At 35.9% G+C, this 18,795-nt stretch overlaps 1 protein-coding gene across 50 annotated transcripts in view; it reads left to right on the top strand.

Moving 5' to 3' along the window:
* Positions 1–18,795, top strand: part of cacna1aa (calcium channel, voltage-dependent, P/Q type, alpha 1A subunit, a) — a 156,211-nt gene that overhangs the window by 87,805 nt on the left and 49,611 nt on the right. For all 50 annotated transcript variants that reach the window (XR_012401092.1, XR_012401089.1, XR_012401095.1 and 47 more), the window contains 6 exons: positions 14,553–14,652; positions 15,895–16,055; positions 16,127–16,267; positions 17,323–17,524; positions 17,663–17,827; positions 18,373–18,483. Coding sequence is in view for 41 of the 50 variants with exons in the window: in XM_073944635.1 (XP_073800736.1) it covers positions 14,553–14,652; positions 15,895–16,055; positions 16,127–16,267; positions 17,323–17,524; positions 17,663–17,827; positions 18,373–18,483 (880 nt within the window). In the remaining 9 variants the exon portion in view is untranslated. The remainder of the gene's footprint in view (positions 1–14,552; positions 14,653–15,894; positions 16,056–16,126; positions 16,268–17,322; positions 17,525–17,662; positions 17,828–18,372; positions 18,484–18,795) is intronic.

Genomic DNA, 18,795 nt, shown 5'->3' with positions numbered 1-18,795 from the left:
TTCTTGCTGTGAGGCGATCGTGCAACCCACTGCGCCCCTGACACACAATAATAATAATAAATAATACTACTAGTAATACAATAATAATAAATACAATTTAAAATAATGTTTTATTTATTCTGGAATATTATGAAATAATTTAGGAAATTGGCAACTTAAATGTAATATAGTTTGGTAAATATTTACCTACGACCCTGAACGGTATTTGTTTTTTTGTCCTTCATAAGAAAACATTTGGGCACCCCTGCTATAAATCATCAATTGGCATTGCAACCTTAATTAATCAAAACCACTATAATCACAATTTTATTTACAATCTCTAACATTTTTAAAGGAAATAATTTCCAGGCACAATGCAAAGCAGTCTGGCTGAAAAAGCAAAACCTTAAATTTCCACCCAGCGAACTGTGCCAACAAGTTAATTTTGCACCCTGTTTTTTATGAACGTATTTTCATATTTCAGTGTTTTTAAGTGTTCACACTAGATTAGGTGTCCACATATACACCAAACTAGAAGCTCTGCCATTATTTTGTGATGTGTATTCTCTGTCTCATATTGATGTTTTTCCTGCTTGAAAACCCCATTCTTTCCCTGTGCCTTTTTTCCTGTCTCTGTCTCTGTTTTGTGTCTTTGTATGTGTCTCTGGCTCTGTCTGTCTCTGTCTCCCCGTTTCTGATCATCTCTCAACACCTACAGCGGAGGAGGCGGTGGGGAAGGAGAGGGGTAATGTCTCTTTCTTTCTCCCTTTCCCCTCTGTTTGCTCTTATTGCCTGTCTTTCTCATCACACGCCTGTCCTCTCCTTCTATAGACTGATCTGTCTTGTCCAAATGTCTGTCCAAACGTCCCTCTCACACATAAGACACAAGCCAAGGGCGATGTCATGTCATTCTTTTAGCTCGCTCTCACAGCTAGTCAACTCTTGGTTCATGGCTACAGTATGTGGACACCTAAATGTGTTAACATACGTGTTTGTGTCTATGTGGTACTTGTGTGTCTCTTTGTTTGTGTCCAACAAGTGTGGTGTGACTGATAAAATGCTGGTAAATATAACTAGATTTATTCCGTGAAATAAGTGGCTTGTTTATTTTGAAGAGGTATAACTTTTTAAATTCCTGTGTCTTTTGGTTGAAAAACAATTCATATGTTAGGATATTTTGATGAGACATTTCAATACAAAATGTCTGCTGCTGTCTTATGTTATCAACTTCATCAATCTTCATTGCTAATACTTAGTCATTTTTAATTGTTGATAGTTTTGGTATTTAGTACAAAGGACAGTTACATTGGTTTTAATTAAAGTTAAGGATGTTTAGTATTACGTTATTTATTAATTTAGTTTGTATACATTTTTTAAATATTTTTTTACATTTATTTTACTTTCACTTTTTAGTCATTTTCAGTTTTCAATCAATTGTAAAATTTCAGCATGTTTTTTTCCTTTCATTTTATTTTATTTTTTATTTATTTTAAATAAAGGTTGACCTCTTAACATAAATTATTTATTTGTTTGTTAGCTTTTGTAATTAAAATGCTTTAAAGTGCATTTTATCAGATGGCTGGACACGTAAGGTGGTTTCATGGAATGACTCGCCTAACATTACAGACTAACACAACTACATCTGGACAGGATAAAAATCAACAGATTAGAGCAATGCGCTTGCAGAGTGATTCTCAGTGGCATATTGAGACAGAGTGGAAATGTCTCCAAATTGCAGTGAAACAAGACCAACATGGAATGCATTAGGACCTCTTAGGACTGGACAGGGTCTTTGCCCAGAAAGATAACACCATAATGGGATTACAGACAATCAAACCGCTCACCTCCTAGAAGGGCACTGTCCAATTGAGATGCATATCACCATTTTGATGAACGCAAGATTCAATTAGGCAGTCTATTTATTGCAGCAAAAAGTCAGCTGAGAGAGAGAGAGAGGCTGCAGAACTGCAAAGTTCAGAAAAGCAGATGCCAGTGGTCACTATGCTGAGAATGAAGATTACAAATACATTCACAGGCAGAACTAAAAGAAGTTAATCAGTTGGCTTTTTTAAAGCAATATGAGCTAGATAAAAGTATTTTAAAAAATAAATAGTTTTTCTATCTGCAATTTTTGAACTGTTGATAATGTGCAGATAATGCTGTGAGGACATGTATGACAACATTGATTTTGGCATTTTTTTTACATAACACCATGTAGATAGCCCAACACTACAAAAGCAGTGCAAAAAAAAAAAAAAAAAAAAAAAACAATTTAAAGTGTATGTGAGTTATGCTTAGATAGTATTTGTGGTTATAAAACACAGTTGAATGTGCACACACTGAACTGATGTTCTAGTTCATCCACTGTACACACTCTATAGTGCTAGCATAAAACCCTTAATAATTTTGGTTTAGAATGGTAGAGCCTAATATCTCAGTGTTTGAGGGTGGAAATAAAAAATAGCATCGTAAATGTATGTGTGAAGAACAGATTATCCTTACCTTCATAATCCAAAAAATTCATTCAGGGATAAAAAAACAACAACAGCAACAAAAAGTCAGCAATAAATAATTTGAGCATGTGATGAAATGCTGAAGTCTTGATGTAATCAAGTTGTGTGCTATGTCCATCCAGTCAGTGACTCTGGCACTGAAAAATATGCAAATAAGGTCACTAACCCAGGATTTAGGAAGCATCAGTCTGTGGGTATGCCAAGTTAAATGTTAATCTCAGGTGCATTATGAGCAATATGAAACCGAAAGCTAGCTGGATTCAGTTTACCATTGGGTTAACCGTCCCAAGTGTTTGAGTTTGCCAAACAAAAGGCAACTTGATGTGATAAAGCTTAGAATAATCACCGGTGTGTGCTTGTACATTATTATGATGTCAAATGCAACACATTCAATCAGAAATGAGAATCAATGTATCGGTTCATAATAGTTATCATGTGGATCATGTGGAAAATCAATAATATAATTGATTTGCAATTAGAAAACTGGAATATGACGTATTATGACGAACATGATGAACATGCATAATAATAATGCACTGCATTATCAAAAATAGCATGTTTGAGTAACTTAGAGGCACAGACAGTCTTAACTAAGTCCTCTTTAGTGATTGTGTTGATGCAGATCATCTCTGAATGAAGAGAGACGACTAAGACAATGTCTTTCAGGTCATACAGAGATGTTTGTTTAAGGTCTGTGCCAGAGGTGTGGACTCGAGTCATGTGACTTGGACTCGAGTCAGACTCGAGTCATGAATTTGATGACTTTAGACTCGACTTGACAAAATATAAAAAGACTTGCAACTCGACTTGGACTTGAACATAAATGACTTGGACTTTGACTAGGACTTGCCCCTATTGACTTGTAAAGACTTGCTGCTTCCCATGGAAAGCCCAACGATAAAAAAAGTATGTTGACATGGACCGATCTCTCTCTCTGCCCGTTTATGTGTGCGTGTGTGTGACAGCATGCGCGCGTGTGTGTGAGCATGCGCGCTTTCGGCATGACGTCCAATCGAAGCATGGTAGATTGTTTTGATTCGACAGTATCCAACGTGACTACTATGAGGCGCCGGAGTGGACAAAAGTCAAGCGAACGCAGAGAGAATTTGAATTTGAACTTGAGATCGAGCCAATACTCGCGTGCCAATACTCGCTCTCTCTCACTCTCTCTCTCTCTCACATACAACATACACCTCTCTCTCTCTCTCTCTCTCTCTCTCTCTCTCTCTCTCTCTCTCTCTCTCTCTCTCTCTCTCGTGCATTCAGTCTCTTTGCGTTCGCTTGACTTTTGTTTACGATGGCGTCTCATACCTTAGTGCTTTTGCTCTCACGGGATCCTGTTAAACTGACCCTTCGCTAAGCCACGCCCAAAAACCGCCACCCACCAATCGCGGCTTACCAATCGTAGCTACGGGCAGAGGCTCTGTCAAGCTTTCGAGCGAGGGAAACAAGCCAAATCGTTGCGCAATTGGAGTGTGAAAATCTGACACCCGCTATCCTAAAAGTTTGGACTGGGTGGTGGGATTTTTTCCCTTTTCAAAACCAAAGCCCTAGAGGAGAAATGCCAGCGTGGATCAAGCTGTGTGAGGGGCGGTAAAGGAGTTAAGCTAAGTTGATTTTGTTTTATTTTGTTTTTGATATTCACATTCAATGATAGGTGGCAATAACTCACACTCCTCTTATCCTAAACAGATCTAAACTGTGTTTCTTATAAAAAAAAATTTAAAAAAGACACTCGGGCCAGTGTACAAAATGTTACTGGCTCGATCGGGCCAGCTGCTGCCTTTTTGCCTGACAGATCGAGCCAGAGCTGCGTGCTGCGACTGTCTGTCAATTGTGTGCAAATACAATCTTACGGTGCTTTCACACATAGACGTTTGTTTCGGAATCTGTCTCGTTTCACCCGTTAGCGAGTTTTTTTAGCATATATCCAGCAGTTGCGCTCGCTTCCGCGCCAAATCAATCAGTCCAAGATCGCCTGAATGAGACGCGGTCTCTGTCCTATTGAGCGTATCGATTGTAGCGAGAAAACAAAACAATGCAACGAACTAACGACCCAGGCTATATCACAGTGTATCATGATCGTGTAATAGCCATATATACGGCTATATGAAGAGGGAATGATGAGCAGGGCGAGATGTCATTCTTACCGGTAAATGCGAAAGTGAAAGCATGCTGAAATAATACCCAGAGCTGTTTATCCAGCCTGATCTCGGTTTATCCGTCAGGAAAATTGACCGAAATTACTATCTGTTAATTTTTCCATATTTTAATCGTATAATAGGCCTATGTTGTATTAGGCCTGTTGTTTTGTTCATTTCCGCACTGACAGCTCGAAAGAAAGATTTACATTGATCTGATGCAGTCTCGGTTCATCTGCTATGTCTCTCTATAATTTAAGCCTAAAATACAGAATTATAGTCAACGTTTCTTTAATAGATTGATTAATTCAATTGATCGATTTCTACAAAACCTGACAATTGAAACGAGGCTCTGTATATATGAGAAAGTCTGACCTCGATTTGTATTCGGTGACGATGTCTGTGGGTTGTTAAAATTAAAGTGCACATTTTCACTTATAAAATATTCTATACACAATACACAAAAGTTTGGGGTCAGTGTGATTAAATATGTTAAAACAAGCTTCTTCTGCTCACCAGGGCTGCAATTATTTCATCATAAATACAAATTGTGAAATGTTGCACTATAAAATAACTGTTTAAAAGTAGTTTATCATTTAATTTATTCATTTATTCCAGTGATTTTAAAGATGAGATTTCAGCTTCATTACTCCAGTCACATGATCCTTCAGAAATCACTAATATTAATTATTATTATATTTATTAATGGTAATAGTTATAAAATCAATAATGTCTGGAGTAATTATTTTATTTGAAACTAAATACAATAACAAAGCAGTTATTTTAAATTTTAATAAATATTTAACAATTACACCTTTTTTACATTTATCAATATATCCTTGATGAACTGAATAGTTTTCCTTAAACATTTTAAAAATTACCGTAAATATATATACAGATTTATTAGCCCCCTTTTGTTTTTTATTTTTTCTTTTTAAAATATTTCCTAAATGATGTTTAACAAAGCAAAGAAATGTTGATATTTTGTCTGATAATATTTTTTCCTCTGAACATAATCTTATTTGTTTTATTTTGGCTAGAATAAAAACATTTTTTTAACCATTTTAAGGTAAAATTTATTAGCCTCTTAAGCTAATTGTTTTTCAGACTGTCTACAGAACAAACCATCATTATACAATAACTAGCCTAATTACCCTAACCTGCCTAGTTAACCTAATTACCCTAGTTAAGCCTTTAAATGTCACTTTAAGCTGTATAGAAGTGTCTTGAAGAATATCTAGTAAAATATTATTTACAGTCATCATGACAAAGATAAAATAAATCAGTTATTAGAGATGAGTTATTAAAACTATTATGTTTAGAAATGTGCTGACAAAATCAGTTCTCTGTTAAATAGAAATTGGGGAAAAAAGTAAACAGGGGTGCTAATAATTTAGGGGGACTAATAATTCTCAAATCAACTATGTGTGTGTGTGTGTGTGTGTGTGTGTGTATATACACACACACACACACACACACACACACGCACATTCAAATAGCGATTAACTTCTTCTTTTTTTTTTTGGTGGGGCCAGTGAAAATTTGGGCAGGGCAAGTAAAAATCAGAACCACTGGCCCGATCGGGCCAGTAGAAAAAATCCTTAGCGTTGAACCCTGTGAGCACTGCTTAGTTTAAACCCTCGCTATTGTAACGCATATAAATACATACACTAATATATAGGTAGGAACTATAATACACTAATATATAGGTAGGAAAAATCTATTTGTTCACTACTGTTATTTATACTTTAATGATTGTGCATTTCAATTTTTTTTCTTCTACTTAACTGCAAATTTGAATAAAAACTGGATAAAGAGCACACAAACATGCTGACAGTAATAGGTACTGTACACTGTTATAGGTCAATGATGCTAATATTCGGCACAAATCCATCAGTTTCTTAGGTTATTAGATTATTTTATAATTTCACCTCTCCTGCTGTGCATGAACTATGCTGTTGAATGTTCAGCGTATGAGGTGGCTAGGCTAACCTTGCTTCAATTTTGATAAAATTATTTTCTAATCAGTTGCTATTATGTTGTGAATATACCCCTGTAATGTATACTGCAGTCCTCTTTTGTCTGGCTTTCTCAGATATCTCACCTGTTTGCCAAAAATGACTAATTAAATCCTTGGGAATGTCTGACACCAGCGCATACACACTGTAATAGATGTGCCAGGCATGAAAGCTTGACAGGCGTAGCAACAGTAACTAAGGAGGGCGAGGCTTAGCGAAGGGTTATTCCAAGAATGTTGATATGGTTTCTTTCTTGCTTTACTATTTATTAACAATACACAAAAAACTAAAAGGTTAAGGTAAATTCTTTAATAAATTCTAGTGTTTTTGAGTATACTTGTTGTATACTTGTATTATACTTATGTTTTAGGCTAGTATTATTTACGACTTGTTAATTAATGCTTCATAATACAGTAGTATTACCAATAGTGAACAGATAAAATAATACAAAGTGTAGTTTTACTACAGTAAAGTGTAGTGATTTGTAGTATAAAATACCCTATATTGTAAAATAATACAGCACTGGGTAATTTGTTTATATTACACTTGTGTTACCATAGCAACTATAGTATTACCACAACTGATCAATTGAAGTTCTTTACTGTAGTAGGCTACTGTTCAAAACACACTACATGCCAATATGCGTGTTCAGGGGCCCTGTGGCACAGCTTTCCTCAAAATGAAGAGGATGACATGGAAAATGTCCTCCACAATCTCATCAGCAAAGTGGAAGCCAGCAGACACTAGTTTACTTTATTTTAGCTGCCATGATAAAATGAGATTGATAGTGAGATTTATTTGAAGAGTGAATAGTACAGTAGGCTATAATACCTTATCAAGCGTTTCCTTATTTTTATCACAGTTACATTTCCGCTTGCATTAGTTTTTGTTTAAATGCTTTTAAAATAAAATGTATTTTTTACATCCAACATCTATTCCAGGGTTGCCTTATAGTGGTGTAAACCCCTTTACAAGGGGTGTTTCCCCTGTGTAAACTCTAGCCACCCCTGTGGCCAACCCGATATGATTTTGCTGTTGACATTATTTATTTAAATCTACTTACATAAATGCAATAAAATGCAATATTTCAATAAATAAATAGCAGCCACTAAATTATTGTGGATTGATTGGTGCCACTGACGTAGCTGGCCTCTTCTGGCCCCCCTTATGCAAATTTTCAGGGGGGCACCACTGGTCTATTCTCTGTCTTTAAGTGTTTGAAACTGAAAATATCTCATCATATAAAACAACCAAAAATGTTATGGTTTATTAGATTAAACATTTAATATGTAAGTCTATTTTAGTATTTTGGTTATTGTTATTAAACAGTGCACCAATATGAATCATATCAAAAAGCATGAAAGGAAGAGGGAACACGACACAAATTGTGAGTTTGCATATAATCTCTGAGAGCGCTCAAGAAAATTTGTGTGTGAGCAGTGCATATTTGAGAACGAGAGAAAATTTGAGAACTCGCAATCAGTTTTGTCCACAAACAGAGGAAATCCGTGCACGAGCATCACACAAGGTAGAGAGCAAAGCTCTTCAACGTTATGTGAAGAAAACAACGTTATTGTTTGTATGAAGTAGCCTACTTCATTAACAATATGTGCTACCATTTTACATTGCTGCTAGACAGATTTGCAACTCCATCTCTTTAGCACACACGAGATTCAATTGACAAAATTCCAATTTCACTCAATTTAACTTTGCAGCATATACAGGAGTTGGTCTACTGCTAGCACATTGAGGTTATGTAATTTTGGTTAATCACAAGTTGATCACCGAAGACATAACATAGCACAACTAAACTTAATGAATTAGACAGCAGTAGACCTGCAATTTCTGTGTGATGTGAGGCAAAATGGAGTCTTTTTTTGGTGGAACTCGTTTTTGTGCATTATGCTGTGGAGACGAGACGCAGCACTGTTCAGTACTTTTTCAGAAAATTGCATTTGTATTTTTATATATCTGAGCAATGTTCTTTAATAAAAAAAGGTTTGTTTAATTAATACAGATCTTACAACCATACCTAATCTGTATATATTTTATTTTTCTGTTAAAAAGACTCGAAAAGACTCGAAAATCAAACTGCAGGACTTTGGACTTGACTTGAGACTTGTTGCCTTTGACTCGGGACTTGACTCGGGACTTGCCTGTCTTGACTCGGGACTTGACTCGGGACTTGAGGGCAATGAATTGAGACTTACTTGTGACTTGCCAAACAATGACTTGGTCCCACCTCTGGTCTGTGCGCATTTATGCCACACAGTTGCACACGTTTCCAGACTTGAGTCTGCTGGAAGTCTGAACTTTAGTGTTGGACTTGCATTTTAGCACATTTTGTTAGCTTTTTTATTCTATGTATTTATTTTGTGCATGTAGTGATTCATCTGAATCACAGACTCCAGCAGAGCTTCAGGACTCCATTGCCCTGCAGATGAAGTGCTTATGATCATTTGCCTATGCCATGTGACATACTGTACTATCGTATGACAGTATGAGCTCTAACGCGCTGATCATGAGATCATGATGAAGGAGGAGGCATGGCAACTAACTCTACAGTACAAGCTGTCACCATAACGATGAAGTCACATGCAGAATAGCACTGCATGTTTACAGCTATTACATTCAAACAAATTTGTGTGAATGTATGCTATAGTCTCAGCCTCAGATGGCATGCCCACAAACCACCCACAGTCCGTCCTCTAACTGTCTGATGCATATTTAATGGACATTTCAGTAGTCATTTGACATAGGATTTTATCAGTCCACTTAGAAACCAAGTTATGTGAAAATACACAAAATTAAACCTTTTTAAGGAAGACCTATTCTGTATATTGACCACGGTTTATCATGATTTGTTATAGCCAGAACCGTACAGTATATTATATTTGGCTGTAAAGGATCAATATTTAGTATTGGATTTATTATTCACAAATAGCTCCCTGCAAAAACGGCAATTTATTTAGATATTTTTACTTTATAAAGTGGGTTGTTTCCTGCTTGATTAATTTATTGCTTAATTGGTTTATTAGCTAATTTTTCCTGTTAGAATTTGTAAAATCATTTTGGTATACATTAGGAATGAAACTAATCAGCTGCAGCAATTTTAATTTATAATACTGTATATGAACATTTAGATAAATGAGAAATGTACAGTAATGCCACTTTAAGGCTTTAGTGGAGAAAGAGTTTCAATTCTATGAAGTATTTCAAAGTACATAACTAAATTAAAAATCACTGTAAATGATCACGTAAAAGAACATATTTATTGAATATTACTTTGTATAAATGCATACATTTTTACTTTGGTATTTAAGTCACTTTTAATGAGCACACCTCTTGCTTTTTTGTTATTTATCATTTCAAAGCAACTTCTGGAAAATTCCATTAAAACACAGTTGTTTAAGTTTAAATGAAATAATACTGGTACATTTGCATCTCTTTATATTTATTTTGACAATCTGTAATGTAAGTCTTTCACTTGGATCATTGCTAAGTACAATAGCAATACAAACCTACAGAATGTTTACTTTGTGCAAGCTGATGGCTTCAACAAAAGCATAGAACAACTTTAAAGCTTGCTTATATGTCTTTAAGGGCTTATAAATTATCTCTAAATATCAATCCCCCATGGTGAAAACGTATGTGTTTTTTTACTTCCATAACCACTGTTTCACTCAGTGGTGATTAAATATATAAATTTAGTTACTTCCAGTCCTAAACATCACATAAAAACAAAAAGGGACTGTAGGTGGTTCTTGGGCTTAATAAATTGCAGTGATGATCAGACCTTTTGCTGCAAGTCAAAGGTCTGGCTCTATAATTTGCCTATATGATAAGCTTATACATTGTTAAGAGTTTTGTTGAGTAATGTAAAGGGGTAAGTGAACAAAACCGATGTATGGGTGTGTGGATGTACACAGTAATTCACAAGCTTGCATCCTTGTTTCTCTCTTTATACTGTGTGTGTCTCATATTAATGTATTTCTTCCTTCAAACTCCCTTTCTTCCCCGTGTCTTTGTGTGTGCGTGTGTGTGTATGTGTGTCTGATTCCTTTCTCATCTCTTCAACTGCTCACACCTTCAGCGGAGGAAGCGGGTAATGTCTCTCTCTCTCTTTCTCTTTCTTTCTCTCTTTATCTCTTTCTTTGTCTGACTTTTATTCTTAATGCTCGTCCTGGCAATTACACAGCTTTCCTCTCTTTCTTTTTTGGATTTGTCTCTGTGTGTCTGCAAGTCCCCCATCTCCTTCTATCGCTCTGTCACTGTTTCTGTGTTAAGCACCCGTGGACGATCATTCAGATAGGGGGTTTGAGAGGTCCTTCACCTCTGCACCCGTCACTCTAACAGCACTTCTCTCTCTGATGGACGCTTGTTTATGCTTGACAGTGTGTAACCACATCTGCTGAGAGGGCAGAATTTGGCACGGCACTGGAAATCTAGAGCAGTGCCCTCTGTCCTTGACACTGAGACAGACCATGAAAAGAAAGGACAGAGAAGACCATAAAGATGCAAATTATATGCATACATGTTTTATACAGTGAGGCCCAAAATTGTAAAAAAATGTAGGATCTTGTTATTTACATTTTGAAATACCCTTACAGAAAATAACACAGTCACTTCACGTGTTAAATACATACAAAACATGTGGTTTTGGAACATTTTCATGTTAAAGGTGTAGTATGTATGTTTGACACCCAGTGGTTGAACAATGTATTGCATTCCTGGATCAAAACAAATGCAAACAAAGGTTGCCAGATTGAGGACCAATAGGAACAAGTCTGACGATCAAGCCTAAAGGCTGGTTTAAGTCGTGCTCTAAATAAAAGCAAAAGCATGTGATAGAAGGAATATTTTCCATATTAAAAGGAGTTTTTGTTCTAACCTACACCGAATAGAATATTGAATACTCGAATCGATATATTAAAAACGGCTTCTATTTCTCACAGGTGAACAACAGGATAAACTGATCATCTCAAGTACACCTCATTTGCCATGTTAAATTCTAAGTATTACGAGTTTGAATGCCATTTTAGATTACATTTATTGCCGTACTACTGAGAGCAGCAGCATAGTTTAACTCAGATGTTGAAAATAAAATGAACCGCTTGAAAATGAACTTATAAACCATTTTGTGAGTAAGTGCACCATTCTGTGCTTCTAAATGGCTGTATTTAAATTTCTGTCAAATTTCATCTGGTGCAAACAGCCAAATTGCTTATCACTGCAAATCTCGTCATGTAGTGCGTTGTTAGAACATGGACTTACAATGTAACCTGCTCACCTATTGTTTACGTTTGTAAGATTTATATTATTTGTTAATTAATAACCACCCCATGTGAAACTCTGATCTCATTTTGGAGATTTCTACTGCCCCCCGGAAGTTGCATTTCTTCCACGGACGCATGCTTTGAGAGCCTTTCTGAATGAATGAATGAAATTAGCGATTTTCCATCAAGGCAACCTGAAGTGCTGAATATAATTGGCTAAACTGGCATTGGGTAGGTTAAAAGAACCAAAACAAAAACAGACATTCCGGCACGTAAAGCGCATTTTCAAAGCAGAATATCCAACTTTAGCATTGTTTTTCAGATAAACAAGAATGGTCACTTTGCATGTTTCTAAAATATCTGCAAACATATTATGGTATTTTAATGTTTTAGAAGAGTCAAAAACTTACATACACCACCTATAAGCGAAAAAGTTACCAGTCAATCAATCTTTTAAGACATTATCAAATTTCTGAATACAATTTTAGACAATTTTCCTTTCTTAAAAGAAAAGAGTGGTTTGCAATTAATGAACACATCATAATTATTGCTGATAAAACTAAATGTTATTATATTTTAAATAAATATTTTTTTAAAGACAGTGGTACAAAGTATAGAAATATAAAATGATAATAAATTAGTATGTTAAGGCTGCACTGTGATACTTAAATAGAGACTTTAGTAGGTGTCTTAAGTAAAGCATGGTACAAATGTATGGTGGTAATTCTTGCTCAGAAAATAAACAGTTAAAGGATACACATTGTAATATATAGAAAGAACAGCAAAATTTAAATGTGCTTTTGTCAAATAAATAGATTGAAAACAGCCTCAATGCTTTGCCCATAAAACAAAACATTTTTCAAAGGCTGCATTTACACTGCATGGTTCAAGTGACTCAATTCCAATTCTTTTCTCCCATGTGACACAGATCGCATATAGCCCATGTATGTGTAAACAGGAAAAAATCACATGGATTTCGATTTACTCAAATCAGATGTTATCAGACTTAATCAGACTTGGTTCATATGTGGAAATTTATCCGATATGAATCAGGTCCGTGCCCTCATGTCTGCTGTGTAAACAGGTAGATCAGATTATCACCTGTCAATGCGAGTCACGCATCATTAAAAACCGTAGCAAATGATGTCACTCTGACGCTTTCATTTCGCAACAGACTTCAGTAGAGTCCCAAACCTAAAATCTCATACACAACTACTAAAAAAGCTTTTATTTCATCATGTAGCACAAGTATTTATGCATGTTAAGGAGAGAGAGCGCAACATCCGCCACGTGAATAACCAATATAAATATAAAACTGTTGCATAAATCACATGCATAAATCACGCCATGGACATTACATGAAGATGTCTACTGGTTTAAAAAAGCTTAGATTAAAAAAAGACAGCCAAGTGAGAACTTTTCTGTCATAGACTATAGTAAAACAGCTTGTCAAAAAAAAAAAAAAATGAAACCCTGTGAACAGATTAAATACAGTAATGGAGAAAAGAGCCTTTGCCATGTGCTGTGTAAATGCAGACAATCGAAAACAAGTGACTTTTAAAAGATGATGTTAGCTGGTCATCAAAAAAATAAATAAATAAAATTACAAAATCAAAAATCATAATCAAGATCTGAAGTGTAAATGCAGCCAATGTAATTCCTTAAAAAAAATAAATAAAAAAAACCTTTTGGGCCTCACTGTTGTTTTTTAATGTTAATAAAGTTCATCACGACAAAAAGTACATCAAGAACCATTACCTGTTTGTTTTGCTTTGGTATACAATTCACATAGATTAGTCTTCATTAAACGACTTTGGCATTTACCTTGTTTATCACTAACTGCCATCACTAACACATCTGCCATCCAACAGCTGTATGCACATCTGGTGGATGGTAGCGCTTGCATATAACAGGAGCAATGTGGTAACGTAGAACAGAAAGTCTTCAGACTGACTATACCTTCAGGGTCACACGGTTCTTCACACTACAGAGCCAGGGCTGATATATAACGGACCAGCTCACTGGAGCGACTGGATGGTGTTTTCTGGTCCTTTTATATGTCTACTATGTGTTTGCCAATGGACAACCCAAAAACAAGAAAGAAAGGTTTGGCTGGGCATTCTGCAGCGGGGATGCCTGAGTCTGCTCCGTATGTTTCATGCTGTCGTCCTGGCAATGTGATGAAACCAGCCAGTGTTCCTTGGGAACAAGAGGTACAGTGGTGGTTCCAGCATGAGCTAAGACGGTACAGTGGATATTACATCTGCTGAGCTAGTTTTTAGTACAGCATGAGCCACACCAGCGAACGTGTGTGAGAGTGTGTTTGTGTTGAGGCCGAATGTGTGCAAATGTGTTCCAGTATGTGTCTATCCTGAGCACTGTGAAATGGGCTTGATTGTTCGGCTACAACAGGCTACATTCTCAGTGAGGAGACACAGACGAGATTCCCGATTGCCTGGGAATAACTGTGTGGATGTAGTGGGCATGTTTCATTGTTTTTAACAATCTGAGCTACTAACTCACCCCTAGACTGTGTGTGCAAAACCAATTGCTCATGTAGCCTAACGTCACTTGCCATTTCACTTTCCAGTTGTGTTTATTGTGTGTGTTTGTGCTAATCTGCAGAGGAAACAGCAAAGGGAAAGACATCAGTACTATCAAGTCTCTACGTGTGCTTCGAGTACTGCGGCCGCTGAAAACCATCAAACGTCTGCCAAAACTGAAGGTACTTGAATTTCAAGCCAGTTGTGTTTGATTACTGAAAAAATGGGGATGGATATGTTTTGGTTTTGTCTTAACCTGAGGTCTGAGGGGATTATTCACTTAGCTGGATTTGGTTATTTATGATTTGACACAATCTAGCATAGTTTTGTTCTTCAAAATTCATCTGAGAGTTGTTGTCATAGCAACAGGTCTAGTAGCTTAAACCTGCTTGGTAGCAGGCTTGTTTTATATAAACGGGATCTGATCATTAGATGTCATTACAACCAAATGCGATACTAAATATATGTATAAACTGCAGATATTTTCTTACAATAGTAAGCTTTAGGTTACATGTTACAAATTAATAAAAAATATATTTAATAAAACAAATCAGAAGTTATGAATTGTTAAGAGTTAAGAACTGTTATGTAATCTACACTCCAAAAATAAGTCAAGGGGTGTTCTTTTACAAGGGAGTCAAAAAGATCATTTATTTGTAACCATGTAGGCCTATCTGCTAATTTTAACATACCAATATGGTTATTAGATAAGAACACATATTTTAAAGGTATCAACCCAGCTTATGTGCATTTTCTAAGAGTGTATTATAATAGACATGGACAATAGTTGTTCTCTTTTTATTTATTTATTGGAGTCATGCATGTTTTGCCAGCTAATATGCTGGTGATTTGATGCTTCGTAAAAGTTGCAAACATCTTTCCAATATCAAAATGCTTTTTTGATGCAAATTTAAATAACCAATTTTGGATTAAGATACTTGAATGCTATCTTTAAAAAAACAACTGCTTTGAAAATAAAATTATTTGCTAAATACTCTTTAAGGAAAGTGCAAAGCCTTTAGCCAACAACAAATGTGTAAAGCTATTGCATGTCATATTTAACAAATCATTTACCACAAGTTTTATGTAATTTTTGCTCAAATGGATCATTAAATATGAATCAAATGATGTCATTACGCTGCAATGCTGATGTCATTACGCTGCAAGATTTGATAGACTTGTTTTTCATAACAAGCACATGCAGAGATTTCAGATCAATTCTTGAAGAACCAGATTAGTCAAAGATCAGTTATCAAGATTAATAGATCCAGGATCTGCCAAATCATCAACCAGACTGTTAAGGTACAAAGAACGGACCCCAGTGCTTTTTTCTAGAGTCTATATTTTTTTTTATTTAGAGTTTGTATTCTGCTTCAGGCTTGATTTAATTTAGTCTCATCTCTTCCTGCTTTGACTATTTTCAGGCTGTCTTCGACTGTGTGGTAAACTCTCTGAAGAATGTGTTGAACATCCTCATCGTCTACATGCTCTTCATGTTCATCTTCGCTGTGGTGGCTGTGCAGCTCTTTAAGGGACGTTTCTTTTACTGCACTGATGAATCCAAAGAGTTTGAGCGCGACTGCAGGTGAGAGAAATTACACAGACATTGACGAACAAATCCATCAGAGCTTTATTCTAAAAGCATTCTGTTGTCAGGGGCGAGTATCTGGTCTATGAAAGAGATAACGAAGTGAGGTCACAGAAGCGGGAATGGAAGAAATACGATTTCCACTACGACAACGTGCTCTGGGCCCTTCTCACCCTCTTCACCGTTTCTACGGGAGAGGGGTGGCCGCAGTATGTATACTTTACAAGTCCTTACCTAATCTCCAGTCATTCAGATTTTTGTCCTAAATTGCGATTTGAATAAGTTGGAAGTTTTACATGGCTTATTTGAAGATTGGTTATAATTACAGCTAAAAGCAGGGTGTGTTTTGGGTCTTGAAAGCTTTAAAAAGTCTCAGATCAAAAGGACCGGTTTCACAAACAGGGTTTAGCTCATGCCAGGACTATTTGGTATTTAAGCCGCTTTTATGAGAATGACTCAGAAGAAATACTACTGGTGTATATCTTGCAACTACTTTGTGGCACTAATGTATTGTTTCTTTATGTCACTGGAAGTAATTTTTAGTTAAGACAGCTCATACATGCAATTTAGTCTAGATCTAGACTTTAGCTGGATCTCTAAAACCAGGGAAAATACCAAAATTCAATGAAGTATTGTGTTTTAGGTATAAAATTATTTTAAACAGGTCTTTTTTACTGTCCATTAACACTATAATACTAATATAAATGTCCAAACAGCCCTTGGAAATTAATTTTTTGTATTATATTTTGCAGTTCTGTCTTTTGATAGTTCAAATGTAATTTGCTGCCTAATGACTACAAATAAGATATTGTGATATGGGTCCTAAATTTAATTATTCAATTAAATTCAATTTCAATTATTTTTTTATTTTCATGATCACAGTAAGGAAACAAGGTTCCCTCTACAATGAAATTTTAACTTTGCCATCCAAAGTGAAGTCATACACATAATATACACATCATACACGTGATATACATACATACACAGAAGTGACAGAAGTATAACTATGAAATGTGTATATATATAAATATCTATGAATGTAAACAATATATAATACTGACTGTGGAGTAATGTAAACAGTGAATAGTAGTCTGTTATCTGGTGACGCCAGATAAAGCAAGGACTTAGCCAAAGGAAAGTGAGTGAGTAGTCCTAAAAAGTCTTAAGTTTGACTTGGATGAGCCTGCAGAAACCCTTTAAAAGGGTCTACAGAATCGCGTCACACCCAATTCCCCAATGTCTCTTATTTTTTGCCACTTTTCAGAGTGCTAAAACATTCAGTAGATGCGACCTACGAGAATCAGGGCCCGAGCCCAGGTTACCGGATGGAAATGTCCATCTTTTACGTGGTGTACTTCGTGGTCTTCCCCTTCTTCTTCGTCAACATCTTCGTGGCTCTTATCATCATTACTTTCCAGGAGCAAGGAGACAAAATGATGGAGGACTATAGCCTGGAAAAGAATGAGGTGAAGGACATATCAGATGCATGTGTTTATTAGCTTAAGACCAATCTCCTTCATTCTCAATGCTTAGATTGATCTCATTTGTATGGTATGGCAGATTTTCAGCTTGATTAAACCGCATTGCCTCTGTTCTGTTTTCAGAGAGCCTGCATAGACTTTGCCATCAACGCTAAGCCGCTCACACGGCACATGCCCCAGAACAAGCAGACCTTTCAGTACCGCATGTGGGAGTTTGTGGTGTCTCCTCCATTTGAATACACCATCATGGCCTTGATCGCGCTCAACACTATTGTCCTTATGATGAAGGTGAAAACGAGCACTGACTAACACCAGCAAATACACAATAGGGTCTTGCATCGATCCTAAAAAACCAAACTAATATCCTGTTTACACCTGTTTTGTTTTTTTTGGATCACAAGTTGCCAAGAAGGACACATTCTTGTTCACTCCTGTGATTAAAAACAAAACAAAAATTCCCTGAAGAAATGCACCAGTTCACATATTCTACATGAGTTATGTGAGATTGCTGTATTTAAAAAATCTAAACAGTATCAGTTCTGTTTTTGTGAAAGACAAATTCATAGAGCAAGATTTAAATCCCTCTATTCTTTAACAAAGCGTCCTATAATAATGTTAAAGAATGAAGTCAGAAGTTGTTTTTTGCGGCTGGCGTATACATCTGGCTGTAAGTTAGGACTGGGAACTGAAATCATTTAAACTATATCATTGTTCACTTGCTAGCACTTAAAAAAACCTTTATTGGTTGTCTGCTATTAAATTTACATCATTAGCAAAATGTTTACCACAATTTGAGACTGGATAATATCGTTTGAATATGTTTTTGTGTTTAGTATGATGGAGCATCGCTTACTTATGAAGATGTGCTAAAATACCTGAACATAGTGTTCACCTCTCTATTCTCCATGGAGTGCATATTGAAGATCATAGCCTTCGGAGCATTGGTGAGTGTGCAGTTTTCTCATCTGTAAATAGATCTGTTCTTGCTTCATTATATTTTGGGGACAAATTTAGTAGCATAATTTCTCTAAAGCTTCTTTGGAGGATGTTCCCACGCTGTATAATTGTATGCAAGTAAAAGTGTCATGTTGCAGTTATTAAAAATTGATATGGGTTTAATTGTAAGTCAAATGAAGAGTTAGTTCTTTCATTCATCAAAAGTGTGTTTGTTTTTTTAACTATAGAACTCCATGTAAAAGCACTCATTTAATATTCATTAATATTCATTACTTTAGGCCATATTTTGTGAGAATAAC

This window comes from Danio rerio, chromosome 3 (genome assembly GCF_049306965.1).
Source record: "Danio rerio strain Tuebingen ecotype United States chromosome 3, GRCz12tu, whole genome shotgun sequence".
NCBI lineage: Eukaryota > Metazoa > Chordata > Actinopteri > Cypriniformes > Danionidae > Danio > Danio rerio.
This window is presented reverse-complemented; position numbering and strand designations above follow the sequence as displayed.